The 27,919-nt window shown below is 42.9% G+C and overlaps 1 protein-coding gene across 4 annotated transcripts in view; it reads left to right on the top strand.

The window, feature by feature from the left end:
- CEP112 (centrosomal protein 112) overlaps positions 1-27,919 on the top strand; it is a 334,383-nt gene that overhangs the window by 250,658 nt on the left and 55,806 nt on the right. For all 4 annotated transcript variants that reach the window (XM_036033460.1, XM_036033461.1, XM_036033459.1 and 1 more), the window contains one exon: positions 1,803-1,952. In XM_036033460.1, the coding sequence (XP_035889353.1) occupies positions 1,803-1,952 (150 nt within the window). The remainder of the gene's footprint in view (positions 1-1,802; positions 1,953-27,919) is intronic.

The following is a 27,919-nucleotide window of genomic DNA, read 5'->3' as shown; positions in this document are numbered from 1 at the left end:
AACATCTTCATTCTCAGTAAATGAATTCCTCCACTCACAGCAGGAGGTTCAAGTTTGCATTTAAAGATATGACCGTACTGCTGTTACATATTTTGTCATTTATTTCACAAATGTCTTAATAGTTGATTAGTTCAAAGTCTAAGTGTTAAACTTTGCGTCCAGTGAGTTACTTCCCTTCTGAAAGCATAAATACTCTTTATTTATTGTAAATGTGCTATTATTTCCGTCAGTAGTAATGACTTACATTTCTGTAGGACTTGGCTTCTGGAAGACTCCAGACATTTTCTCTTATTGCCGTGTAATGCCGTAATCTAGTTTTGTCATTGAATAGTAGCTGGAAAAACTGAGTTTCAAGGAAGAAGACTAACTCGTCCAATGTTTCTCATCAACCAGCCCTCCTGCCACAGAACCAATAGAATTATACTCTACCCCAGAACTATGGATCTTTCTTTTATTAGAAGAAACCACCATTTCCTGCTTTTAAAAAGCCATCACTGCTGAATTGGAAAGGAAGTGGATGCATCTAAACCGAAGGAAGAGCAATGCTGTCAGTCAGCGCATCGCATTAGAATCCCTCGGCTGCTGGATTACTTTGAGAACTGGGGGGGAACCCGGTCACAGAACCCGTTCTCAAGGGTACAGAATACTCCAGCAGGCTCTGAAATGACACTGTTTGGGTCAAATTAAACCTTTAGGGATATATCAGCACTTAGGAAGAAAGCAGCGTGTTTGGAACCGTGTCTTCATAAACTTCTCTTCCATGCTGAAACCTCCATCACAGCAGGCTGGTGTGAGGAATGAATCAGCACAGCAGTCAGTCTGACTGCATGGTTCCTTCCTGCCTGTCTCCTTGGCTGGGTGTCATCCTCAACGATGTACAATGTGTGATCTCTTTCTGTGCCTCTGTTTCTCCATTCAGAAAAGATGGGTGGTAATAATGCTTGCCTCTATCAGAGCTTAAAGTGCTTAGCACAGTGCACAAACATTAGTGAATACTCAAAAATTACTGTGTAGCCTTAGCTGGTGTGGCTCAGTGGATTGAGCTCTGGCCTGCAAACCAAAAGGTTGCTGGTTTGATTCCCAGTCAGGGCACATGCCTGGGTTTCGGGCCAGGTCCCTAGTAGGGGGCATGAGAGAGGCGACCACACATTGATGTTTCTCTCCCTCTCTTTCTCCTTCCCTTCCCCTCTCTAAAAAGAAATAAATAAGTGTCGCAGGTTCAATTCCCAGTCAGGGTACCTGCCTGGGTTGCAGGCCATGACCCCCAGCAACCGCACATTGATGTTCCTCTCTCTCCCTCCCTTCCCTCTCTAAAAAAATAAATAAATAAAATCTTTAAATAAATTAATTAATTAAAAAAAATTACTTTGTAGAATTAGGTAACTATGAAGAATGAACTCTGTTCGTTATTTTCTTTGGCTTTTATGGTTCAAAGTATTAGGAAAGGCAAAATCACTTTTTTTATTCTAGTAAGTATATTTCTCAGTAAAATAAAATCTGACGCATTTCATATTTTTGAGATCACAGATGTTCTTTCTGTTGATGAGTAAATATTGTGGAATGTTATCATGAAAATGTCTTCCAAATATATTTGGTTCAGCAGTTGTTCACCATTCACAGTTTTATTACAGTCTTTTATGGGGTGGGATGTCATGCATTAGAGTGCGTGATATGTTAATTGAAAATATTTAGTTTGTGGAATCGAGTTTGCCAAACCCATTCTTCTGTTAAGCATAAATACATATGAAATAGACGCCTCTTGCCGAAGAATGTGCAGTTACAGCATGCTGTTTTCATTTTAGACCATAGCTGAGCTCCAGACAGCCATTTCCTCCCTGAGAGAAGAGAACAGCCGGCAGCAGCTAGCGGCCGAGAGGCGGCTGCAGGATGCTGCACAGAAGTTTGAAGATGAGAAGAAGCAGCTGATTAGAGATAATGACCGAGCAATCAAGGTAATCGGAAGACTTCAGTAACCAGTGGTACCAGCTGCTGCGGTGCAATTAAAAAGAGGGCCGAAATCCCAGCAGCGAGCAGAGGAGCGCAGGTATCTGGCTCGTTCACAGAGCCTGCAGCAACTCCATTCACTGGCCTCCACCTTTGATGTATCCAGTGACTCAGGCCCACTTCCCTCTCAGAGATCACATGCCAGCATAAAGAGTCACTTTTGGCAAGCCCAGTCCATTCACAGTGAACAAATATTTGAAAAATACCTGGTCCTCTTTCTTGAAAACCACTTTGGAACTGTCTCTTGAAATTAGAATGACTCTTTCAGCCCAAGACTGCTGGCTAATAAATTCAGGAGTCAGCTTCCAATTTACATTCTATTCTTTGCCCAAATCCTTTCATTATGTATTCTCATAATGAGAAATAACCTGTTTGAGGTTTGGAATGCCAACCGTTCGCTGTGCTCTGACATTGCACAGGGTGGATGTGTTGCTGCTGAGAACCTAGGTTGTTTCCAAATGGCTTCAGAGAATCACACTTTTAACAGCGACAGAAAATTCCCTGGAACCCGACTCTTGAGGTGATAGGCAGTTATATCTCAAAGTGGTTTTTTCTTGGCTTCATGGTGAATGTTACTGTAAGTGTCTACCTCCTGCGGTGTTTAATCAGTGAGGATAAGCATCTGGAAACCTTTATAAATAAGATTTAAAAGAGAACAAAAAAAATTTCAAAGAATTCCCAGCAAAAGATTATTTTTCAGTGATTTTACTTTGTTATAACAATGCTTAAAGCATTTAGAGTAATCATAAAAAGCAAAGAAATATAAAAGAAACATTTGGGTTTTATCTCTGCCCTGTTCTGCCTAACCCACGTGTTGCCTTCTGTAGCCTATTGTCAGCAATCTGAATAATTTAGGGAAAAGTTAGTGTTCAAGCAAGTTGTGTGTATATATAGCCTGTAAGATTCATATATACACCCTTTAATCCCGGTCAACACTGAAGAGAATAAAAAACCTTAAGATGTGGACAAAACCTTGGGGGCCATTACATCCAGCCTCCTCACTTCAGAGGAAAGGACTTATGTTGTTATTAATGAGATTTTTTCCCTATATATTTCCATCTGTGAGTTTTTTCTTTTCCCCTACACGTGATGTGAGACAAAAAGGTGTTTCTTTTTTATATTCTGGTAATTTAAAGAAATCTTTGAAGCCCTTTTCATTTATACACGCACAGGAAGTACTCATTGATCTGTATAACTATTTTTGCTTCATGTGGACTCAGTTGAATACTGTGTTTAAATTCCCTTAGTTATACAGAACTTTTATTTTAAGTGAGTTTCTTTTCCAGTGATATCCAAATTCTAAGTGGTAAGTAATTTATAATTTTTTTAAATTTTTTAATTATTTTTATTGATTATGCTGTTACAGTTGTCCCAATTTCTCTCCCTTTACCCCACTCCCTCAGGCCATTGCCACATCAGTTGCTCATGTCCTTGGGTCCTGTGTGTAAGGTCTGTGGCTACTCCCTTCCCGATACTGTGCTTTGCATCCCCGTGGCTGTCCTCTACCTACCTACTTGTGCTTCTTAATCCCCTCACCTCCTCACTCATTTGCTGACACGCCCTCCCTTCTGGCAACCATTGAAATGCTCTCCATACCCTTGATTCTGTCTCTGTTCTTCTTGTTTGTTTAGTTTGTTTTTTAGATTCAGTTGTTGATAGATGTGAATTTATTGCCATTTTATTGTTCATAGTTTTTATCTTCTTTTTCTTAAGTAAGTCTCTTTAACATTTCATATAATAATGGTTTGGTGATGATGAACTCCTTTAGTTTTTTCTTATCTGGGAAGCTCTTTATCTGCCCTTTGTTCTAAATGATGCTTTGCTGTGTAGCTTGGCTGTAGGTCCCTGCTTTTCATGACTTTGAATATTTCTTGCCAGTCCCTTGTAGCCTGTTTCTTTTGAGAAATCAGCTGACAGTCTTATGAGGATGCCCCTGTAGGAAACTAACTGCTTTTCTCTTGCTGCTTGTAAGATTCTCTCTTTATCTTTAACCTTTGGCATTTTAATTATGATGTGTCTTGGAGTGGGCCTCTTTGCGTCCATCTTGTTCGTGACTCTCTGTGTTTCCTGGACGTAAATGTGTATTTCATTCACCGAATTAGGGAAATTTCTTTCATTATTTTTTCAAATAGATTTCCAATTTCTTGCTCTTTCTCTTCCCCTTCCAGCACCCCTATGATGGAAATGTTGGAATGCTTGAAGTTGTCCCAAAGGCTGCTTACACTATCCTCATTTTTTTGGATTCTTTTTTCTTCTTGTTGTTCTGGTTGGGTGTTTTCTGCTTCCTTATGTCCCAGATCATTCATTTGATTCTCTGCCTTATCCACTCTACTCTTATTTCTCTGTAAGTTGTTCTGTATTTCAATTAGTATATCCTTTGTTTCTGACTGGATCTTTTTATATGCCATTGAGGTCCTCACTAAGTTTCTTGAGCATCTTTATAACCAGTATTTTGAACTCTGCATCTGGTAGATTGCTTATCTCCATTTTGTTTAGTTCTTTTCTGGAGTTTTGATCTGTTCTTTCATTTGGGCCATGTTTCTTTGTCTCCTCATTTTGGCAGCCTCTCAGTGTTTGTTTCTATGTATTAGGTAGAGCTGCTGTGACTCCCTGTCTTGGTAGCATGGCCTGATATAGTTGGTGTCCTGTAAGGTCCAGTGACACAGCCTCCCCTGTCACTTGAGGTACACCTTTTGTGTGGACTGAGTGCACCCTCCTTTTGTAATTGAGCCTTGATTGCTGTTGGCAGGTAAATGGGCAGCATTTACCCAGGCCAGTCAGCTGCAAGGACTGGCCGTGACCATGTACCACCAACCTCCACCCTCCACAGAGGATCAGCTGTACAGGGGCAGGGTGGTGCTCCAACATGTCTGTAGTTGTCCACTGGGTGTGTAGGCTCTGGGATTTTCCCCATGGCACAGAGGAAGCTCAGCCTCCACCTGTGTTCTGCCTGGTACCACCCTGCATGAGTTATAAAGCAATCTGAGATGTCTGCTACTTGTGCTGGGCTTGGACATTCCCAGGTAAAACCAAACTATGAATCTTGGCTGGCTCCTGCTAGTGCTGGGCCTGGGCTGAGCAAGAAGTCCAAAGGCTAAGGGCTCACTGAGGCTGGCTGTTGCTTGTTTGATAGGATTTAGGAAGAGCCAAGGTCAGCCATTCATATGGAAAAGTCATGATTAACAGTTTGGGTGGACCTGTAAATCGCGTGGGGCAGAGTCTCAGGGGATCTCCTGGGCATGGCAAACAGTGTTAGCCAGGTTAGGTTGATGGAGTGTCAGATTTGGAACCCATCTGCCAGCTCTGTGGCTTTGTGGGAAGATGGCTCAGAAAGGGACAGTGGCTTCTGCCCACCTTTCTGTCTGAGAGAAGACTGTTCCTCTCCTCTCCCCTGATGCCAGACAATTTGGTTCTTCCCTGGAGGCCACTGGTGCCTTTCAAGCTGTTACCCCAGTGCTGGAGCTCAGAGAGAGTGAGTCTGAGCAAGTCCATGTGTTGGTTTTTTAAGGGGAACTGCTTGGGGCTCCAGAAGTTTCTTCTACCAACTCAGTCCCCACTGGTTTTTATAGCCAGAAGTTATGGGGACTCACCTTCCTGGCACTGGAAACCTGGCCTGGGGGGCCTGGTGTGGGGCTGGTACTCTTCACTGCCGAGTTATCCCTCCCAAATTTTTATCCACCACATGTATATGTGGGACCAGCCTGTTCCAGGTCTTCACCCCTCTCACAAGTCTGAGTGGGTGTGGTTTCTTTACTTCCATAGTTGTCAGACTTCCATTCAACTAGATTTCTGATGGTTTGGAGTGATGGTTGTTCTATATTTTAGTTGTAATTTTGATGTGGTTGTGTGAAGAGGCAAGCCATGTTTACTTACCTATGCCACCATCTTCACCAGAAGTCCCAAATTTTAAATAAATAATTGAATCCCAATATAAGCAGAAAAGGAAAAAACATAAACTTACTTCATAACAACATAGTTTTGGGTATTATTTCTTAAAGATTAAAAAAATCTTGAAAGAGACCTGTCTGGTGTGGCTCAGTGGTTGAGTGCTGACCTGCAAATCAGATGGTCACCAGTTCGATTCCCAGTCTAGGGCACATGCCTGGGTTGCAGGCCAAGACCCCAGTAGGGGACATGCACACATTGATGTTTCTTTCCTTTTCTCCCCCTCTTCTCCTCTTTAAAAAATAAATAAAATCTTTAAAAAATTTTTTTAAATAAATTAATTTAAAAATCTTGAAAGAAATATAATTACTATAACTGCCTATTAATTACTGGTTTTTGTAATTTTAATTCATTTACCTGTTGAAAGGGGAAAACATTCTGTCTTAATTACCAACAACGTATCAAATCATAAAGGCTGAATTTAAAAGATATATTAACCTCTAAAACATAGGCATCATAAGTCCCTGAAAATAGTTAAAATTATACTGTAGATAAGCTATTGTTCAATTTTGCTTAACTCAGAGTATGTATAGAGTCAATGACATTTTTGGTTTTTACTAACCTACATAAGATAATTAACTCATTAACATTCTGGCATTTTCAGGCTATGTCCCATAAAAATCGTAACGGCACTAGCTGATATTTAGTCAACATGTACTATGTACTAGGCTCGTGGCCAAATATTTTCATTCATCTCATGTTTCATTATCTCGTTTAAGCCTTATAGTAATCTTTACAAAAAAGGGTGTTTCTATCATCCCCATCTTACAAATGGGAAAACTGAGGCTCTGAGGTATAAATAAGCAGCTCAAGGTCATACTGCTAACACCTGGCAGAGCCAGGTTCAAGTCAAAGTCTTTGTGACTTAAAAGCCTCAGCTATTAACTATTATTACACCCTCTCTCGGTTTCCACAGTCTGTCTGTGAAAGTGAGTCAGTGACCAAGTGCATGAATGAACCTAGGTATCTTCGCTCTAATTTTGTATCGGCCTGAATGATAGTGGCACTTTCGCAAAGGATGTTTGATATAGACATTCTAATTATATTTGACTGTCTTACACATATAGATACACAGATAGACGTAGATACTCAGAGAGAGACACAGTCACCATGAGGCTTGTATTTTGTGAAACCAAATACATTTGTCTGCATGTATATTAAAATAAGCTCATATGTGCCCAATATTTTATAGCATCAATTATTACTGTATTTAAATATTAATATTAAGTGGTTCTATAAAAACAGTGTGCATGCCCCTTGTGAAAGGTACTTCACGCCACTTTTGAGTTGACGAGGAGCTGAGCCATCAAGCTGGTGATTGAGGACGGAGATGGAGAGTGGACCCAGTACACTGCCAGAGCTCCCAGTAATGTTTCCGTGCATAAATAGGCCTTTTGTTAAAGTAATTCTTTAGAGCAGTGATTTTTCACTGTGTGCCATGCACACTGGTTTGCCAAAAGAATTTGTAAAACATGCAATACCTGACTATTTAGTCAGGGGCACTGACCTCTTTTCCCTTAGATTGTCAAAAAAAAAGACAACAGCCCACACAACAATAGCTGTCCAGCATGAATGAATCTAAATTATACCTATTTTTTGGCAGATTGGCAAAATACATATTTTTTGGTGTGCCATAGAATTTTAGAAATTAGTTTATGTATGCCATGAGATGAGAAAGGTGGAAAGTTGCTGTTCTAGAGAAAGACTGAGGTATAAAGTAGTCTACCAAAATCCACTGAAAGGGCCACCAGTCTGGTGCGGCACATAACTGGATAAAACACCTCCGGAGGATGATTTGGCTGTGCCTCTCACTCCTAAGTTGCCTAAGAAACATGCACAGCCTTTGACGCATTTCCAGAATTTGCCCTAAGATGGCAATTAAAGAGTTGCACTGAGCTTTAACCAGCCAAAAAGATACTCACTCTAGCATTAATTCGTTTATCGAATGACTGTTTATTGTGCTTGGCATCCACCATCCCAGCATTCTCTGTCTCCTTTCTATACTTTATTTTTCACCATAGCTCATAAATTAAAAACTATGCAGTATTTGAAATGATGTTGGAGAAGGATATATAAGGATATTGAAAATGTTCACAAGATAGTGTTCAACGATAATGCAATTTACAGAACGTAATGTAATATGAGGTCATTTTTGCAAATCAAAGTATATATAAAGAGCAAAAGGACTGGAACCATGTACCGAAATTTTACTGGTGGGTATCTCTAAGTGGTAGGGTTTGTAGAAATTACCTTTTATCTTAGCGCTATATGTTAAACCATAACATCACTTTTAAAATAAGAAACAATAAAAGTTGTTTGGTAAAAAAGGAAGAGCCACCAGGCCAAAGGAACCCAGCAGACATTAAGGGAAACGCGATAGCTGAAGCTAACAGCAGGCAGGAGCCTTGCTGTCTAAGAAACAGCAGATGAAGCGAGGTCTTTCACAGAACAGAGTTCCTGGAGTGCAAAAGAGTTATAGCAACAAATGCACTTACAAGTAATCTTTTATGCTGTGGTATACCCTAGTTTAAAAAAATTGAGAGCAAAAAATCTGTATCACTCGCTGCTTTAGCTCATTTCTTATCTTCAAAGTCAAGCTTCTAGAAAGACCTCTCTGCTGCATAACAGACCACCCCAAAACTTGGTGGTTTAAAGCAGCCACTGTGTTATGGGCCCACGATTCTTTGGATCAGAATTTCAGGCAGGGATGGGCTGGGTGGTTCTTCTGCTCAACATATAGCATTGGCTGGGGTCCCTCGTGGCGTTCCATGCAGCAGGAAACTTGGCTGGGGCTGCAGCATCCAGGGTGGTTCAGTTCCTCTCCATGTGGCCTCACTCTCTGGGCAGTCAGGGCTTCTGCACAGGAGCTGGTGTCTAAAGGGCCTGTACTTCTCCTAAGGCAGTTCCACCACACTGTTGGTCAAGACAGGTCAGGGGCCAGCCCAGAATCAAGGGCAGGGAAATAGCCACCCCGTCTCAGGGGCGGTGTGGCAAAGGTTGTAAGGCCACCTTAAACCTACCGCAGTCACCTGTACTGAACGTCCAGTCTCCCTCTCCTATTCATTCCTCGCCTGTGCAAAACAGGACAAAGAAGAAAAGTGTCTGTGTGTATCTGCAGTCCTCCTGCCCGGAATCAACACTGTTAACTTACATTGTGGCATATTTGCAAATGTCTTTTTTTTTTTAAGACAGTTTCAGTTGTTTTTGTAAAAATGGATAGTGGCATATCCTTATAAAGAATATAAAATGCAGGGGGACAAAGATAAAAATATTTAAAGTCATCTCAAATCCCCTCACCTAGAAATCACCATTGTAGCGGTAAGACAAACATCATTTCAGATATCTTACTATGCATAAGGAAAAAAGACAAGGAAAGCCAGATAAAGTTATGAAATGAGATAACACTCCAGATTCTACATTTTTATTTAGCTTAGAAAAATCATTTAAGTTAATTTTACTTAAATTCACCTAATGAAAGAAACTAGAGTAAAACAGAAGGAATTGTTAGACTTTTGGAGAGAATTTGATTTGAGGCTGAAACATGAGTACATTAATATGCTCGGACTCCCCCCATCACCTCTGCTCCCCACCTTCTGCCTGGGGTGGTATCATTATTTGTACACAACTCAGATTTATGATATTCATAATTTGCCTTTAATCGTAACCTGCAGCTCATCCCCGTGCTATCTCACCACCCGGCCTTTCACCACCGCACCTCCATGCCCTGAGTTTTACTTTGATTTGCTTCTTAATTGGCTGGAATTCATGGTCCAGTAGTTCCTCTAAGACTTATGGCGCTATTTTCCCCGAGCTTTTTCTTGCTTAAGAATATCTGCCAACCAACCTTTCAGTTTGAATGACATGCTAGATGGGCACAATATTCCTGTTCACATTTCTTCCCCTGAGAACTGTAAACACTGCTCACCTAGCATTGCATATTGCTGTGGAGGAGGCTGGGCAAAACTGAGTCCCCCCCCCATGTAAAAGTTTTGTTTTTTCTGAGGGATTCCTGAAGAAGTCATTCTCGTGTAAGTTTAATAAATGAACCAAGATGAATTCATTAATTAGCCAGATACCTCTAAATGTTAAACATCAATATCAGATGTTTCCAAAGCAGGTTGACTATCTTCTCCCTGTCAGTGAAATGGATTTCTAGTGTCTCTGCGTTTGTTCTAACTTGTGGGAAGAGGACGCAGGGCTGGAGGTGCGTGTGCAGCCTGGTGGGGCTGCCTGCTCTCTGTGTTTCAGGGTTCACACTCCATGGGACAGGGCATCTTAAATCCATCCCTCTTGTACTATGTCTGCCTTACTCTGTCTATCCTGTTTCTGTGCTTCAGTGATTTGTGCTAGTTTTTACTGTTATTTACTCACTTCATTTGGTGTTGGCAGAGGGAAATTCAATCTACTGTCTGATCTCAGAAGCCTCTTTGACTCCTGTGTAATGTTTAACAAGAACCTGTGTTAGTCAGCTGTTAGCACAATAATGCTCCATAAGAAACAATCCCCCAAATGCAGTGACTTAGAACAGACATTAATGTTTCCCATAATATGTCTGCAGATCGCTGGTGTGGCCTGGGTACAAACTGTGACTGCTGGGTGTGACTCCAGGCTTCAGACTGGGTGTAGGCCTGCTGTCCATGCCTACGCAGTCTCCTTGGGCGCATGGCTGTCTGAGCCCCCCTCCTCATGGTGGATGGCAGGTGTGTGGTAGAAAGGGTGGGGAGGTGGTATGCCCACACTAGCGAGAGACCGTGACTGCCTGGGAACAGGGATTGCGTGTGCCACGTAAGCAGTCCCTGAAGCTCCCGTAGCTCCTGGCTGCACTTCCCTAGTCCACCTGCCATCCAAAAACCCTCTTTCCATTCCCCTGCCTGGTCTGCCCTTCCCCTGCCCATTCCTCTGCCCTCCTTTGAACTCTTAAATATTGGTGTTACTCAAGGCCTCTCCTGTTTCCCCGTGTGCCCTACCCCTCGACAGCCCCGTCCTCTCACGTGAGCGTTCATGCAAATGAATTTTGAATTTTCACCTGCACCTGGGTGCTTTTTCTGAGCTCTCCATTCGCAGTACTAACTACTGCTGCACATTTTCACTTGTGTAGTCCAGAGGCTGCTCATGCTAGACATACCTGAATTTATTTCCTTCCCTCCCTTCCCTTACCCCAACCTGTTCTTTATCTTGTATTGACTTTCTGAATTAAAGCCATCCACCCATTCACTCATGCCAGATTCTCGAAGTCCCCTTGAATGAATTCTTCCCCTCCCTCACCTCTCTTAGGTCAGTTCCTAGAACTAATGCCTAAATATCTCCAAACTCACACCCCAGGTCATCATCTTTGCCCTTGTCCATTGCTGCCTTTGCAATGTAGGATCACCCAGGTGTTCAGCCCTCTGAAAGCCGTCACACTGTTGATAAATGGACCTTTCTAAAACAAATACGAGCATATGATTTACCTAAAATCCATCACTGGCTTTCCATTGGCTACAGGATAGTTTATACTTGTCAGCACGGCATACGAAACACTTTGCGATCTAAACCAGAGGTAATCAAGGTATTGTCCTCAGACTCCTGTGGGTCCCTGACACCTTTTCAGGTGTCAGATTACTTTCATAATGATACCAGGATGTCACTTGCCTTTTGCACTGTTTTCACATTTGCACTGACAGGCGGGTACAATTGTGGGGGGTCTCAGCACACAGCAGGCATGGACACTAAACCCTGCCGGCCATTGTTTTCTGCACCGTCACCTGGACTTGTTTTTAGAAAAGGAAGTGAGGCAGTGTACTGATTTTATTAGATTTCAACCCTTGGGAACGTATCTTCCTCGTGTTAGCAGGGAGTACACACGGAGTGCCTGTGCCGCACCTGAGGTGTCGCACAGACACAGTCGAGCATTTGGTTGTGAGCTGCTCGCTAGTCGCCCGGAAAGAACAGACTCTGCTGGGTCAGGTGTGAGTATCTGGCGCGCATTTTCCTGAAAATGAAGGAAGTGAGCCTGACACTTCAAGGACAACAACTGCATTTTTGCCAGTGATAAAACTTGAGCTTTTAAGCAAATATTAGAAATTTGGAAAATGGGCCACACTGGAAGCTTGACAGCTCCCCAAAACTTAAAGGCTTCTCTCATGAGATCAGTGGTATTACTAAGGACGTGAATGGGAAGAAACGGGGACGAATACAATAATAATATTCTTATATAATAATATTCTTATATAATAATATTATTCTATAATATTATAGAATAGATATATATATAATATATAAGAATAATAATATTCTTATATAATAATATTCTTATATTCCAATAATATATCAACATTTGGAAGATTCATGTAATTCAATGAACCAGTGTTTTCCAAATGACCAATACCTCATGTTGCAAAATCATGCATGGGCAGACTCATTCAAACTGCCGGAGATACCGATGGGTTGTAATGTAATGGTGTGCAGACTCCACTCACAGAGCCTCAGATTCCACATTGCAGCTGACTTCAGAAACTACCACTTGTCAGGGTTTAATGTAGGTCACAAGGAATATTCACAATTATCTGAAAAGGCTGCTAAAATACTCCTCCCTTTTCCAATTACTTATCTACGTGAGAATAGATTGTCTCCTATACTTCAGCCAAAGCAACATATTGTAAGAGACTGACAGCAGCAGCAGATCTGAGAATTCAGCTGCGTTCTATTAAGCCAGGCATTACAGAGACTTACAAAAATATAAAACATAACTGCTCTTCTCACTCATTTTTCTGCTTTCGACAATAGTTTATTTTTATTAAAAATATATCTATATTCACACATATGGGTTTATTTCTGTAACGTCATCTTCTCTGTGACGGGTCATCATGAGAGGCTCGGGCCAGCTCTGTTCGTTCCTCTAGTAAAGTTTCCCCCTCGCACAGTGCTGCTCCGCAGTCCCTCGTTCAGAAGGTTGGGGCTGCCTATGTCGTGTGAATCAGAATCTGCAGGGTCTAGGACGGTGACACGGTGCTTGTACTTTGTCCCCAGTGGGGTCCAGGACAACATCGGGTACCCAAACACATGAACACAGAGAAATGCATGACTATCCCCAATAAATGGGACGCATGGAGACTGTAGACACCCTCACAACATCAGTCAGGTTTCGTTCCCTCACAAGTTAAAAGCAGCCTTTCAAAAATCACTTGCAGTTTTCAGAGGATTCTTGGGTTGCAGACAGGAGGCCATGAACCGTGTTTTGGTTAATTCTCTCTCACCAACTAGACCCAAAGCTTGTTGAGAGCAAGCAGTCAGCATAATAGGCGGCTCAGTGGAAGTGCTGTAACGATGCTGAATAAACGAATGATGTCCCTCATTAATCAAAGCTCTGAGAACTAATAATGTCACTTCATTATCATGTCATTTCATCGATGGCAACAAGCTCATATCTTTTGTGATGGTGTGGCAGATATGCAAAAAAGAACTCAGATCTTAGGTAACAGTGATGTATGTTGCCTGGCTAGGCAGCCTCTGACAGAATGCCCTCCGCCTGGTGTATGTTATCTGAGAGCATATTTTGTGTGCTCCAGGGGAGGGCCCCAAAAGTCTGTACACTGAAGCCAAGTTACCTAAATGTTCGTTAGCGCTATCCTCTCAATTCACAGAAGTTCACGGGGGGCAGTGGCGGGGGGACTGCTAGAACTAGTTCTATGGAAAGACAGTGGAACATTCTTCTGGCACCACCGCACCACCAGGGCTAAGCCCTTTCTTTGAAGCTAGAGTATTGAAAGTTCCTCACTGTGAAGCCAGATGTCCAGGCAGAGATTTCATATCAAGGAGAAGTGTTGTAAAATTTTTGCTTGCAGGCATAGAAAAGAGGTTTTAAAGCATTGATGCTTCTCTCCCTTGGCCACTGACTGGAGTTCACAAGAAAAGGTCGGCTGCCAGTAGGACATCTAGAAATCTGGTCTGTGTTACCAAAGGGCTTGGGGGGGTGGGGAGAATATTTCATAACACTGGGCAATTCTCACTGTGCTAAAAGCTTACAGGAATCCATTTCCCAAAGAAAAAAAGGACGAGCCTCACTGTGGGGTTTGGGGAGCACTGAGAAACAGAAAGAAGCCTCAGCGCCCAGCGTCCAGCGGCTTTGTTTGGGACCTGTTCATTATTTAACTCTGTCTCCCCTGCATGCACCTCCTCAGGGCGCAGAGGGAAGTGGCATTTTCTTTGTGCCCTCCTGAATTAGAATGAATCATGCTAAGAATAGAAATGTATTTTCCATCCCACCCAGGAAGGCTTGCCTGCTCACTCAGAAAGGAAGACAGAGCCATTCAGTCACAGCAGCATAAAGCATAAGTGCCATTTTCCAGGAAGAATGCTCCGGGAGATAAGTTTGGGGACAGTGTGGCCGTGAGTTATGGCCTTGCTTCCTGGAGCAAGGAGAAGCAAAAACAATAAGTGAGCAGAGAAGAAATGAACAAATCATTTTTACCTTTCCTCCAGTTCTACTCTCCGGCAAATTTTTATTTTATTTAAAGACTAGTTGAAGATTAATTGTTCAGTGGACAAAATCCTTCAGGCACTATTAAAAATAGCTTTAGCCTCTGGAACACTGCCTTGTATATACCAGGGAATCATTGGGGTTTCGTAAGTAAATGCATGAATGACTGAGACGGTGATTGAGAGAATCCCGGTGAAAACATTCTCCTTCACAATGGCTAGGTGAACTCACTCTTTAGAAGTCATGAAGTGCCTGTATGTGGTTAATATTATTATTACATGGTCAAAATATGCATTGCTTTGGTTAATCAAATATTGGAATACATAGGCATCTTTAGTTTTTAATATTTATAAAATTAGCAAATAACTATTTGGAAATATTTTAATGTTTAATAATTATGAACTGGATAAAGAAACCATCTCAAAGTCAGTATGATGAACATAATGAGCACTGATATATAATTGTAAGCCTCAACAACAGAAATTACTGAATGATTGCTGTATATACACATAAGTATACTTACATATAATTTTATGTATTTATAGGCATGTGTATATTCAGAAGCACTGGGTTGTATAGAACCCTAATTATTAAAAGATTTGATAATATTTGATATATAAAATAATTTCCTTTTTAAAAATGTTTAAGAGAGAGGAGGAAGGAGGGAGAAAGAAAGGTACAGAAACATTGATCTGAGAGGGAAACATCAATCCGTTGCCTCTCACACGTGCTCCTACAGGGGACCAGCCTGCAACCCAGGCATGTGCCCTGACCAGGAATCGAACCAGTGACCTTTTGGTTCACAGGCCGACCGACACTTGAGCCACTGAGCCACACCAGCTAGTGCTATGTTAAATAATTTTCTGTTGTCTTGATTTAATTGGCTGCTTTCCCATTCTCTCTGGCAGAAGCTGGGTTTCTGCTCAGTCTCTGGGGATTCTCGACCAGCCTCTCTTTCACCATTTATCAATGTTGAAGTTCATGCCTTTTCCCTTTAATTATCAGGACATTATCTCTTGCTTCTTGGGATTTATTTCTAAAGAATTCAGTACTTTGCTCTTGTCTTCTTATAATCCATCCCCCAACTTCAGCATTGGTGACCACAACACCCAGTAGAGTGCTGGCCGCAGCCTGTGATGGCTTGAGTGAGCTGCCTGTCACATTGTCAGAGACTCAGTCAGCTGGAGTACACACCGTGGAAATCAGTGCATGCTGCCACAGGTGTTTTTGAGAGCCAGTTATTAAACACTTACCGCATGCCACTGCTGCAATAGCCTCCCTTCCTCCACTTTCTTCATGAAACTGATGTTCAACTCTGATGACCCAAGGTCATGGCCCAAGGCTATGCTCACCCTTCCCAACATAAGGGATATGTTGGCAGACAGGCGGGTAGGTGGTATCCCATTATTCCTCCTGCTGCTCTTTCTAGATACCGACCAAGCACTTGCTTTGCTTTTTCTGATGTGTTTGTAATTCAGCATTTCAAATATTCCCTTTTCTAATCCCCATGTAATACAGAAAGGTTGCAAAGTAACCTATTACCTTTTCTTCAAATTCAGTGGCGTTTCCCCTTCTCTCACTCCATGCAGCATTGAACTGTATTGAACAACAGTGTTCTTTCTGTCGTGGGGTTTAGCAAACTTTTTCTGGTAAAGGGTTGAATGGTTAATATTTTAGGCTTTGTGGGCCATACAGTCTCTGTAGGCCCGCAGTTACTCAGCTCTTGAAAGCAGCCTTAGACTATATGTCAGGAAGTGGGTGTGGAGGTGTTTTAATAAAACTTTATTTACAAAAATAGCTAGGTTCCAAATTTGGCCTGTTGGCCATAGTTTGCTTACTCCTGCTCTAGAAACTAACTCGTCTCTTGGTTTATATGATACTTGTCTCCTCTGCCGGCCTCTCTTCCCCCTCGTGGGTGTTCCTCAGGTCTGCATCCTGGGCTTTGCTGCTCCTTTTCCCTTCCATGGTGAGCTCATCTCCCCAGTGACTTCAGCTGTCGCTCCTGTAGAGATGATTCCCAGAAGCCTCAGCCTAATTCCTGACTGGGTCCTATATCTCCCCCTGCCTATAAATCATCTTCTTTAGCAGGACTCACTGCTATTTCAAACTCAGTGACTACCACGTTGAGTTATCATCTTCCCTTCCAAATTGGCTCTTCTTTGCAGTCTCTCCAGGTTACCCCCATCTATCTGTTTCCTGTTAGAAACTTTGGGCTCATCCTTGTCCTCTCTTTTCCTTCATCCCAGCTTATCTCAAGTCCACCAGAGTCCTCGGATGTATTTCTTATTCCTCTGATGTGACCCTATGCAGAGCCCTTCTCAACTTGCCGTTGATTGAAAACAGCCTCCGTTCAGCAGGCGGCTCTGCCAAGCCTCTCAGCTCCAGGCCAGTGTGAAGAGCCCTGCCGGAGAAATCTGAAATCACTGATTTGCCTGCTTTAGAAAGAGTGCTTAGAAATCAATATGGAAAGACTAGCAAGCCACTGAACAAAAAGAGTATGCACACAGAATTCACAGACAAAAAGTAATTGCCAGGCAAACATGTGAAAAGTATGCTTATTCTCATTCATAATTAAAGAAATGTAGATCAGCACTTCAAAACCTAGAAGGGTCTGGTTGCCACATGATGGGCGTAAATTTTGAATCTGAAAAACTACCCAGTGAGGCACTGTGGCCAGGAGTTTCAATCAGTGCACCCTCTTTGGAGCGCGGTGGGGGGGTATCCACTACTGTGTTGAATGGTCAGTAGTCCCGTTAAGAGAAATTGATATACTTGCAAGGACATATAATTTTTTTGAGCAAAAAGCCAGGGAAGAAAATAAATTATGGTACATTCATACGGTGGAATATTATAAGGGCATTTTAATAGAATGAAGTAGACGTCTGTGAAAATAAGACAAGATCGCCGGTACATTTGTAAGTGAAAACAAGGCAGAATATCTTACATTTTAAATTGCCTGAAGGGGTCTCAAAAACGAGTAACTGGTTATTTTGGGGAACTAGGACTTTGATATTCTTCACTTTATATCTTGTGGTATTTTAATTTCTTGCTATCTCATATTACCAAATTGAATTTAAAGGATTGCTTATCACATCAAGATGAAGCTCTCCTGCCTGGCGGCTTAAGGAGGCCCATCCAGATTGCTCAGCATTCAGTCTAGCCCAGCTGGCCTCTCACTGCCCACAGTGCGAGCCCGTGCCCGCCCCTCCCTTCCCTTGTGCTGTGTACCCCCCTGCGCCCCACGGCTTCTTGTCCATCCCTCAGGTTGGCAAGGACCAGCAATCCCGACTCAAGGCCCTCCTTACCTCTGTCTTACCTCCTCCTGAGTTCTGACTGCCCAGCCCATGGGGACCTCTTTCTTTTCTTTTTTGTAAAGATTTTACTTATTTATTTTTAGGGAGAGGGGAAGGGAGGGAGACAGAGAGAAACATCAATGTGTGGTTGCCTCTCAGGCACCCCCCACTGGGAACCTGGCCTGCAACCCAGGCATGTGCCCTGACTGGGAATCGAACCAGTGACCCTTTGGTTCGCAGGCCCATGCTCAATTCAATGAGCTATACCAGCCAGGGCATGGGATCTCTTTCTTTTATGAGGTTCTATTATTAAATCTTAGTGATGCTCTCTGTGTTTTATGTCTCATACTTCGGATTTCTGCATAGCACCCAGAGTATTGGGCACCCAAAAATAAGGACATTTATTGTTAAAAAAAAACCCTGTAATCATTAAATGCTAAATTTTATGTCCATTACTGGTTTTTGTTAAGGCAGCTTTAAACACATCAGCACCAACCTTGCAGCTAAAAGAAGTAGGGATTCACACACACACACACACACACACACACACAATCTGCAGTTAAATAGCTAAGGCTTTGGGTCAGCAAACTCCTCTTTTAAGATGCAGGCATCCTTGACATGTTAACATATTCTAGTACCTGGAGTAACTCACACTCTACTGAAATTTTCTTCCTAACAACTAGATGTGAACCTCACTGGAAGAGCTAGGAAGTGGTACCTGGAGGGGAAAGGAGAGGAGAGCTCAAGGGCAATTTAGGAACCTGGGGTGGCAGCCTGCAGTCGTGGGTGGTGGTGGTGGAGGGGAGGGGCTGGCCCGACTGGGGTAGGAGGGGGGTGCCGGAGCAGGGTGGCCTGTGGGTGGACTTGGCCTCAGGTCATCTTTGTTGCTACCTAAATTTCACACCTGATTTCGTAAGTATTTCTGACTAGGTCTTATATGATCCTGTGTTTACATGTATAAGTTCAGATTATATCTTTCAAAAAAGGAAAGGGAATGTATGTATATATGTGTGTGTGTGTGTTTGTGTGTGTGTGTATACTTTTCCAAAAAAGATAGAATGCCTATACATATGTACATATGTACATGTATATTTTCTAATAGTTATTATACATCGTTAGTGAGAGAAAAAAGTTAAGCTGTGAATGAGCCAGTTGTATTATCATAACTGATTCTGCATAACTGTGCCTTATAAATCATGGAAATGTTTTAATCTGGGCCTAGCTCATTGTGCTTTACATTTATATAGTGTTATTTTTAGGGGATTTGTTGCATAAAGAAATATATAATGAGAGAATTCATCTGTGCAGCTTTACACAATTTCTAAGGAACTAAATCAAAGTCAGTAAATTGATAAAAAGAAACCTGGTTTCATCCATGTATTGTGTTTTCCAAATGTATGTAACTGGAACAAAATACTGTGATGCTGTCTGCCGTGCCGTCAGAAAGACCAAAATGTTATTTCCAGGGTTGTCAATAGGAGGCTATCGCTGTCGTGGCAGCAGATGCAACTGAAGATTTGGAGCCAAAGAGATCTGGGGTGGCTGGTGGGTTACAGGAATGCTTTAATGTTGGAGGCACAGAAGAAAAAGTGGAATTAAAAACAAAGAACCAGCCCCCATTTCTTTCAAGCGAGATAGAACCATTTGCTTTTATGTCTCTGTCACTTGCTCCAGGATTCTTCATAAAACCCTCTAACCACTTAAATAAATATTCATATGGCTGTTCAACATCTCATTAATAAAACAAGAATTGGTGGTAAAATATTTCAGAGTAACACATGATTTGCATCTCACCCTTGTTTAACTTTAAATCTCAAGCAATTAATAAATTAGACTCGAGAGCTTTTTAAGAGGTAACAGCTTACACGCACCACAAATTGCATTATTTTTATGTGTAAATAATGATGAAAGGAGAGATTGTTCCTTTGATGTCTATAAACTACACGGTAAAATATGCAGAAAACATTCTTGAGTTCAGTTGGAGCCAAAACAAATAGACTAGTTCATAAAACAAAGCAGCAGCATTCTCAGAAACAAGCATTATTTTTTTTCTTTTCTTCCCGATTGCTCTTTTTCATCTTATATTCTTGCCGTTCCTAGCGGCAGAGTCATTCCAAATCCAAAAGTGGCGCTAGCCTGGCTTTTCTCATCCAGAGCACTGGGTTCCTCTCAGGCTCCTCCGCATACACTCACCTCCCGCACAGACCAGACCTCGCTGGGGCTGCCAGCTTCTGGGCAGTGGATAGTTTTTGTCACTAGTATCTCAATGTTGCTTAAAAACTAACTATTTCATATTTTAGCAAATATCGGTGTGCTTCAGAGAGATATCTCCACTCTCTCCTCTATTTTCCAAGCTGGCTTATCTAATTTTATTTTATTTTTAAATTGTATCTGCATACTCTTATTTACAGCGTCTCTGAGTTTGGCCTAATTTTGTCACTGGTGTAGGTGATAAACAGTACCTCCTTGTACGTTCCTGTGCGCCGCGGGAAGGATACAGGAACAGTTTGGGCTCCTGTTAGAACACAAAACAAGCGCGTTGTTAACAACGCAAGGTGGTTTGTGTTCTCCAGCTGGCTGCACGTGTATCCTTTGAACGCGCTGTATCGTATTAGACTAACTACTAGGTAGATCTGCTCGTTTGAAGAGGACAAAGATGGATGCTGCATCTGAAATCCCTCCCGGCCCAGACCTCATGCTTCCACACAATCACCTTTGCTGTGGCCCATTTCAGCCTTGCTCACGAGTCTGCCATTTCACTTGGCCTAATGCTTCTTCATTAAAACTGACCCTGAGCTCTGAGCACTTCAAACAACCCTCCTGTGTGTGAGCTCCTGGACCACACTTCCTCTAGCTGGGTTTTCATTCTGAGTTCTCTTCTTGATGGCAATTTTCCACTCGAGGTCACTGTCTCTGTGTCCTCAAACATCGTGTTCTCATCCATCCTCCCTTTATTCACAAAGTTTAATGAGCAGAGTATTAAATATAGTGCATTCATGTGAATCTATTTCATTTCAAACAAGCTAAACTCAGTCCCATGTTCTTTCATTGATTAACAGGATCTTAAAGCTGAAAGAGTCTGAGAGAAGTAGGCCCGCTGACCTCTCATGCCCCCCACCCTTGTCGCCCCTTCACTGACACACCTGCTGAGCCCGCCAGAGTGGAAGCGCCTGGTCTGGGCCGCGTGGCTGTTGTAGCACCGCGCCTGGAGCCCAAGACCTCCAAGTCAGGTCTTCCCCTCACACTCCATGCATTCAAATACACATGAAAATGGACATACCGTTCTCACTTTAAACTATATGTGAGCTCCTACAATCTGTTATGGTTTTTTGGGGCTCAAACCCAACTTCTTTTGGTTTTTAAAGAGGGGCTCAGCAAGGCCATTTCCCATTTGGACTTTTAAGAAATGCCTCCGTGAGTAGCCGGCGTTGTTGCTTGCTCTCACTTTATTATTATTACTATCATCGCCACCACTAGTCCTTGGAAACAGAATGTTCAAGGCCAATTCTGAAAAAAGGTCATGATTTAAAAAGCAACTTTCTAAACACTTTACCTAATTTACAGAGCATTCCAAAGAAAGGACATGTTATTGATAAATAGCAATCTCACGCAGCCTCAGACGTGGAGGTTCAGCAGGCACACTTGTGCCAAGATTGATTTGTGAGGAGACTGAGGAATTTGTTTTGCAAGAGGAAACCAACTATTTTGAGACCACATTTCGTTCCGATGCCTTTATTTCTGTGAAAACACCCAGGGGGTCAATGCAGCAGCGCTCTTTGTTTTGGGAAGGACACCAGCACAGTGGAATGAAGATGGCAGACTCTCTGTTATTTTGAGTAATTTTTCAACCATTGCCAAACTCTGAAGTGTTATGGGAAACCCAATATTTTAAAAATTGCCACCATTTCATTTTGCCAAGGCTGAAAATACCCTTTTACATTACCTCCCATGTGTTGCATTAAAGAGACATAGAGCGCTTCCCCAGTTGGATTCTAGAGTCAGACTGCCTGGGTTCAAGTCCTGCTTCCACCATGTAGAAACCCTGGGACCTCAAACTAGTTACTTAACCTCTCTGTGCCTCGGTTCCCTCATTTCAAAAACTGGAAATAATAACGAAACATATAGGTATCGCTGTGAGATTTAATGAATTAATGCTCGAAAAGCATTTGGAATAGTGTCTTCTACTTAAGTCCTTCATACACATAATTGTTAATAGACCCTATCCAATAAAAGCTTGAGATATGTTTGAATAGAACTCACATTAAATAAACCTCTCTAGTCTCTTCTAGTTACTGTCTATACCTCATTCCTACCAACTTCTTGTTCCTTCACAGTCCAACTCTGGCCCTGTCAGAAACTGCACAGAAGAGCTCTCTGGGCTGACAGCGGTATCCTTGTAGCTAAATCCACTGGAAACTCCATCTTTATCTGCTTGACTCCCACACAGCATCTGACTCAGTGGAAGGCAGGTCCCTCCTAGGCATATCTATGGGCCCCTCTTTGGCTGTCTTGCCCTCAAGCCCTGTTGTTCCCCTCCAGGGACTGCCGGCTTTCCTTCCTCCTTAGATGGGGCCATCTCATGCAGGCAGTCTCATCCATCTACATTCTGACAACTGGTAAGTTTCTCTCTCTAGCCCAGATCTCCCAGCTCTTACAGCATCCCAGATCTCTCTGGAAGCTTCCTGAATATCTACACATATCTTGACATGCCCTCCAGAAACCAGAAAGTCACCATGTCCAACACTGAGGTTATCTGAAATTTTGCACCTGTTTCTGCTGCTGTGTTCCCAAATGCGGCCAGTGGCACTCTTCACCCACTTGACCAACCAGAACTCTGGGCTCGTGCTTGCTTTCTGACTCCCCATCAGGCCCCACAGAGAGCCAGTCGCCTGGTTCTGGTCCTCACATCGGCTCACCCTCTTCTCTGCATCCACATGGCCCTTTCCCTAGTGCAGGGTTGCACCAGCCCTCTCCAGTTCTGAACAGGCTCCTGCCCCCAGAGCTGCCCCCCCAACCTCAGAGTGACCTTTACTTCACTGGGTCCCCATGGGCCTGAGGATGCAGCCCAGATGTTCTTAACAAGGCCCCTGAGTCTCCATGACCACCCGGCCAGTCTCAGTCATCTCTCATCTCTTCCCTCCTTGCAGTCCACACTCCCTCTGTTCCTCATCTTCACTCTTCACCTGTGAAGAGCTTGCTGTCATCTCCAGCTCTTGCCCCTTCCCCTTTTCAGCTCCTGCTGAGCCTCCAGGTCCCTTCTTAGATGTCTCTGTCCCTAGGAAGACCTCCTTGGCCATTCCAGTTTCCCAGCACTGGCTGACGCTCCATCCTTTCTGATCCTCTTGTGTCCTCCGATTCTCCCACTGGAATGTGGACACATGTGATGTAGCGATTGCTGTTACCACCTGCACCTCCTCCCGGCCACTAAGCTCTATGAGGACAGGGCTTCTCCCTGCCTGAGATGTTGTGGCCGCTCGGTTGGTTTGTGGGCTCACCGGATGTTCACGCCAAGTAAACCCATACCTTTGTGTGGTGACCACCTTCGTGTGGACTGCGTAAAGCAATAAAAATACAGTTCCTCTTAGAAAGCACTTTCTTTTTTACATGATATGGCAACACATATCCAGAGAAAACAAACAATTTAACTTCTTAAGCTTCCAAAAACCCCATCCTCTCTATTGTTACCTCCCCATGCCCCTTTCTTCCCTTTTCTCCCCACGTGTCTCTGGGGCAACTCAGTGACAGCATTTCTCTGAATTTTTCATGTGGAAACACTTGATGACATTTTAAGGAATAAAAGGACAATCATATTTATAGGCTTTACCCCAAAGTAACAGCATTTTCTGGTCTGTCCACTTTGAATGGTCAGTCCCTCAAGTATCCAGATGTCCTGAGAAGTTGGACTTCCCTTTCGTTTCTCCTTATGAGTTTTATGCAAGGAGATTTATCCATGTTTCATCATGTTGAGGCTTGATTATTCATGACATAAAAATTCCTTTTGTGTTATCGATAAACATAAATATGTCAAAAAAGTTCAACTAAATCCACCCCCTCAAAATCAATAGAGTTTAGTACATGTTTATCTGCTAGAGAAATAGACAAATAAGGGGCCCGTGAAGAGGCTGTCTTCCTGGTGAGCTCAGTTGAAGGAGGAGGCACTTTGTTAAAAACACTAATCATTGCTTATATTCTGTGGAAAAATGGTAAATAGTTGGTTGAAATTAAAATAGTAAATGCACCCTCCAGTTAAGATACAGCAAAATGTGTGTATACCCAGCACACTCATATAGAGAGTTGAAGAGACAAGTTGAGCCCTGGCTGGTATGGCTCAGTGGATTGAGCACCAGCCTATGAACCAAAGGGTTGCCAGTTCAATTCCCAGTCAGGGCACATGCCTGGGTTGTGGGCCAGGTCCCCAGTGGGGGGCGCATGAGAGGCAACCATACATTGATGTTTCTTTCCCTCTCTCTAAAAATAAGTAAATAAAATCTTTAAAAAAGATCAATGAGTTGAATTTTATGTGACTAGAGAAAAATTGTCTGAAAAAATATTTACAAGCAAAAGAAAACAATTGCTGATACCATTTGGTGTTCTGAGGGAGGTGGTTAGAAATGCCACCATCAGTGACTGACTGTGGGCAAGATGGAGCACATGGTTTCTAGGCTTCTGTGTGTCCTACTTATTCCTGCAGGAAGTCGGGGGCCCTTTCAAACATTTTCACCTTCAGCCACGCACGGCCACCCATCCCTTCTCTAGGACACAAATTCTCCAGCTGCTAGTTTTCTAAGAAATAACAGGAAAATTAAAACTGGAGAGTCAGTCTAAAAAAATGATTTGAGAAAAAAATTCAAAGCAGTGCTTTCTATTTATTATAGGGCATCTCTAAAGTGCACCTACCACACTAGGGCACTGAATGAGAATTTGTCCTTTCAAATATCTGCCTGTAGGTTAAGCCCTGAGGTCGGGAGGAAGAGCCAGGATTCAAAAGCCAGAGAAGAAAAACTGCTAATCAAAAGAAAAGATAAAAATTAAGGACAGTGCTCAAAATATGGCATTTCTGAAAATCCTCCAATAAGTTTCAAACCTTATTTTTATTCCATTTCTAGTGTCTTTTTGGAGTTCTTCTCTCTCTTCTGGGACTAACCGGTTCTTCTGTCTGTGAGATCATTATAGCTGCAAGAGTGAAGGGCGAGCTGCACGCTGCCCGTCCAGCCACTAGCCCGAGGCTCATGACATCCTTTCAAAGGCTGTTTCCAGGGACAAGGAGAGCTTCTGAATCCATAGTAAAGACTTTTAAGTGTGCTGTAGTCAGAAGTCCTAAAGCATACATATTTATTTTCCTGAGGAAATTATATTTCCCAATGAATAGTCTTCCTCTGGAGCTGAGTCATACAGGTTAGCAGCAGTTTCTGGGAATTAAATAAAGTGGAACATGTAAACACAAATTTCATTGCAGCTGAGCATGTCTTCCAGTTTGAATTATTTGCACCATTGTTTAGAGGCTCCTGGCGTCTGTTGGTATAGAGTGCAGGGTTTTTTAATTTAAGGGTTATAGCAATAATAAATAATTTCTAGATTCCAGACCTGTGATCATAGCATGGCTCCCGGTCTTCCATCTCCTGGAACTTTCTGGCCCAATCATGTTTCCAGCCCTCCAAGTCACGTGGTCCCCGAAATGTCCCTTTATGGCATCTCATCCTCTAGTTGTTTTCTCTCCTCCTAGTGCCTCCTAATCCCCTCTTCTCATTCCCACCACTAGCCCCGAGTTTTGAATCCATTAAACCACAAGGCATTGTCAGGGCAGATGTGCTCCCTTCATCCCAGATGGAGACACGAACACAATTTCTAACGGAAGCGTTGTTGTAAATGGTGGATGAGTTGTACTGTGAGCTCCACAGTGCAACTAGCGCAATAGAATGTTTCAGACACATAGAGGTCAATCCTTTTCAGATTCAGGTCTTCCTCTGGAAACAAACTTTGACTTGACTCAGACTAGTTTCCCCCACGTAGGCGACTTTCCCCTTGACCTCTTATAACAGCGGTCCCCAACCTTTTTGGCACCAGACACCGGTTTCGTGGAAGGCAGTTTTTCCACCGGCCGTGCTGAGAGCGCGGGGAGACAGGAGGCGGATCTCAGACAGTAATGCCACAGCTTCCACAGAAGGGAGGAGGGAGGTTGGGGACCCCTGTCCTACAACCACTAAATTCTTACAGGAGTAGCACCATGCCTATTCCCTCTGCTCTCTCGCCATGCATTCATTTCTACTTTGCTTTATACCCAGTGCCCAGTTCAGTTTTTGGCAAATAGTAAGCATTCAATAAATGCTTACTATTGAATGAAGAAACAATAATGAATGAAGAAATGAACTTGGCCTTTACATGTATCAACTAGTAAAACCACAGCCTTAGAAATGATTGCCGTCCTGCTCCTTTTCAGTGTTACCGATGGTAGTAGCAGTCATGTTAGCAGCAGTTGTTACTGAGATGGTGATTATGTGGGCGGCGATGGTGACGAGGGCGATGCCAATGAGGAGTCTCCTCTAGCTGCCCCAGGTGACATTCCGTTCTGTTGACCACCGCCTCGAGGTTCTCGCTGTCCTAGTGTCCCTGGATGCCACACTCAGAATGCCTTCTGTGGCTCACTGGCTCATCTCTTCTCTTCAGGAGCCAGCCCTAAGTGTAAATCCTGCACCAGCACCTTATGATATTTTTCTCTATTCTGCATCCCTCTGCAAACTCATTCGCTCCTACAATTCCAGCTGTGTCCTTCCACACCTTTGAAGCCCTAACCCTAGTTTCGCCTCGAGTTCCAGACTGAACTTGATCACCTCTGTGGATGACCTCTTGGCATCTCAACCTCACGTGTTTCCTCCCCACTCTTACCGCTCAGGACTTCAGTCACACTGAGCTCCTTAGCTGGCTTTTTCCCTTCTTGCTTCCTTCTCACATAGTCAGTCTTTTCTGTGACTTAAATGAACCCTTTCCTTTCTATTGCTTCAATCCAATTGATGCTGATTACTTCTGTCGTGGGCCCTTCCTGCATCTCCTTGCTCCCTCTTACCCAGCTCCTTCATGCGTTACCAGAGCAGACAGATCGTCTGTGTATCCCAGCAGACCTGATCCTTCTGCTCCCTGACTAAGGCTTTCAGTCGGTCCCCACTGCTGCCCAGGTAGACACAAAACAAGCAGCTTAACTAGCCTTCTCCCCTCACCTTCCATTGTTTTTACCTCACACACTGTTTTTACCGTGTTATAGATCCACCGTTTCCTTGTGCATAAATCTGTGGTGATGGCATTCCTTCTGCCAAGCCAGAATATGGGATTGCTTAATTTTAAAATATAAGATTTCAGACATGCACCGATTCTAAATTCTAAGAGAACACGTGTGATAGATACAGCAGCAGAATGGGCTGTCAAGCAGAGGGGAAGTTGAAGCTCTCAGAGGAGAGGAAGTGAAGGCACTAAGAGGGTGACCAGGGACACAAGTGGCTGACTCATGAAGACACTGAGGTCGTACAGTTGTACAGGCTGGGAAAGGGAGAGGCTAGGACTGGGTCACGTTCTGAATCCACAAATAAAGGGATGAGTGTGAACCAACAGATTACAGACTGTTAGTTAGGCAGGGTTCATCTGCATTAAATAGCCAACAATGATCAAGTTTGTGGTAAAAAGTAAATCGATAGTATATAAACCAAAAAAAGAATATCGTAAAGAATTTGTTTTTTTGAAAGTAAATTAGTTATAACAATCAGAATTACCTAAAAATATTGCATACTTAACACTGTAGGCAAGAATATACATGCGTATATACTGTATATTTACAGGGAGAGAGAGATCATGTTTGGAGCTCAGAGGGACATGTTCTCTTGGGAAACATCAAGTCCTCTCCAAAGAGGAGAAGGCAGAGGTTGCTTGTGTTTCAGGCGAGGAAAGCGCTCAGGCTTAGAGAACCAACAGTCAAAGCCTCCTTTGGAGGGGCAGCCAAGAAGCCGTATCCACAAATGATCGGTGGCCAAAATTAGAGAGACGAGGTAGTTTAAGTGTTCTTCAGCTCCTGGGAGAGGAACTTTGGGAAGAAGGAAAGAAAATTGACTTCATATGCAAAGAAATAATAGTTATTAAAGAATTTGAGGGATGGAAGTGGACTATATTCACGAATTTTGCCATCACCTGAATGAGCTTTGTAGGAATCGGTGTGTCACACAACAGTTTGGTACTG

This window comes from Phyllostomus discolor, chromosome 8, assembly GCF_004126475.2.
Source record: "Phyllostomus discolor isolate MPI-MPIP mPhyDis1 chromosome 8, mPhyDis1.pri.v3, whole genome shotgun sequence".
In the NCBI taxonomy this organism is placed as follows: domain Eukaryota; kingdom Metazoa; phylum Chordata; class Mammalia; order Chiroptera; family Phyllostomidae; genus Phyllostomus; species Phyllostomus discolor.
The sequence above is the reverse complement of the archived record's forward strand: the minus strand, read 5'-3'. Positions and strand labels throughout refer to the sequence as shown.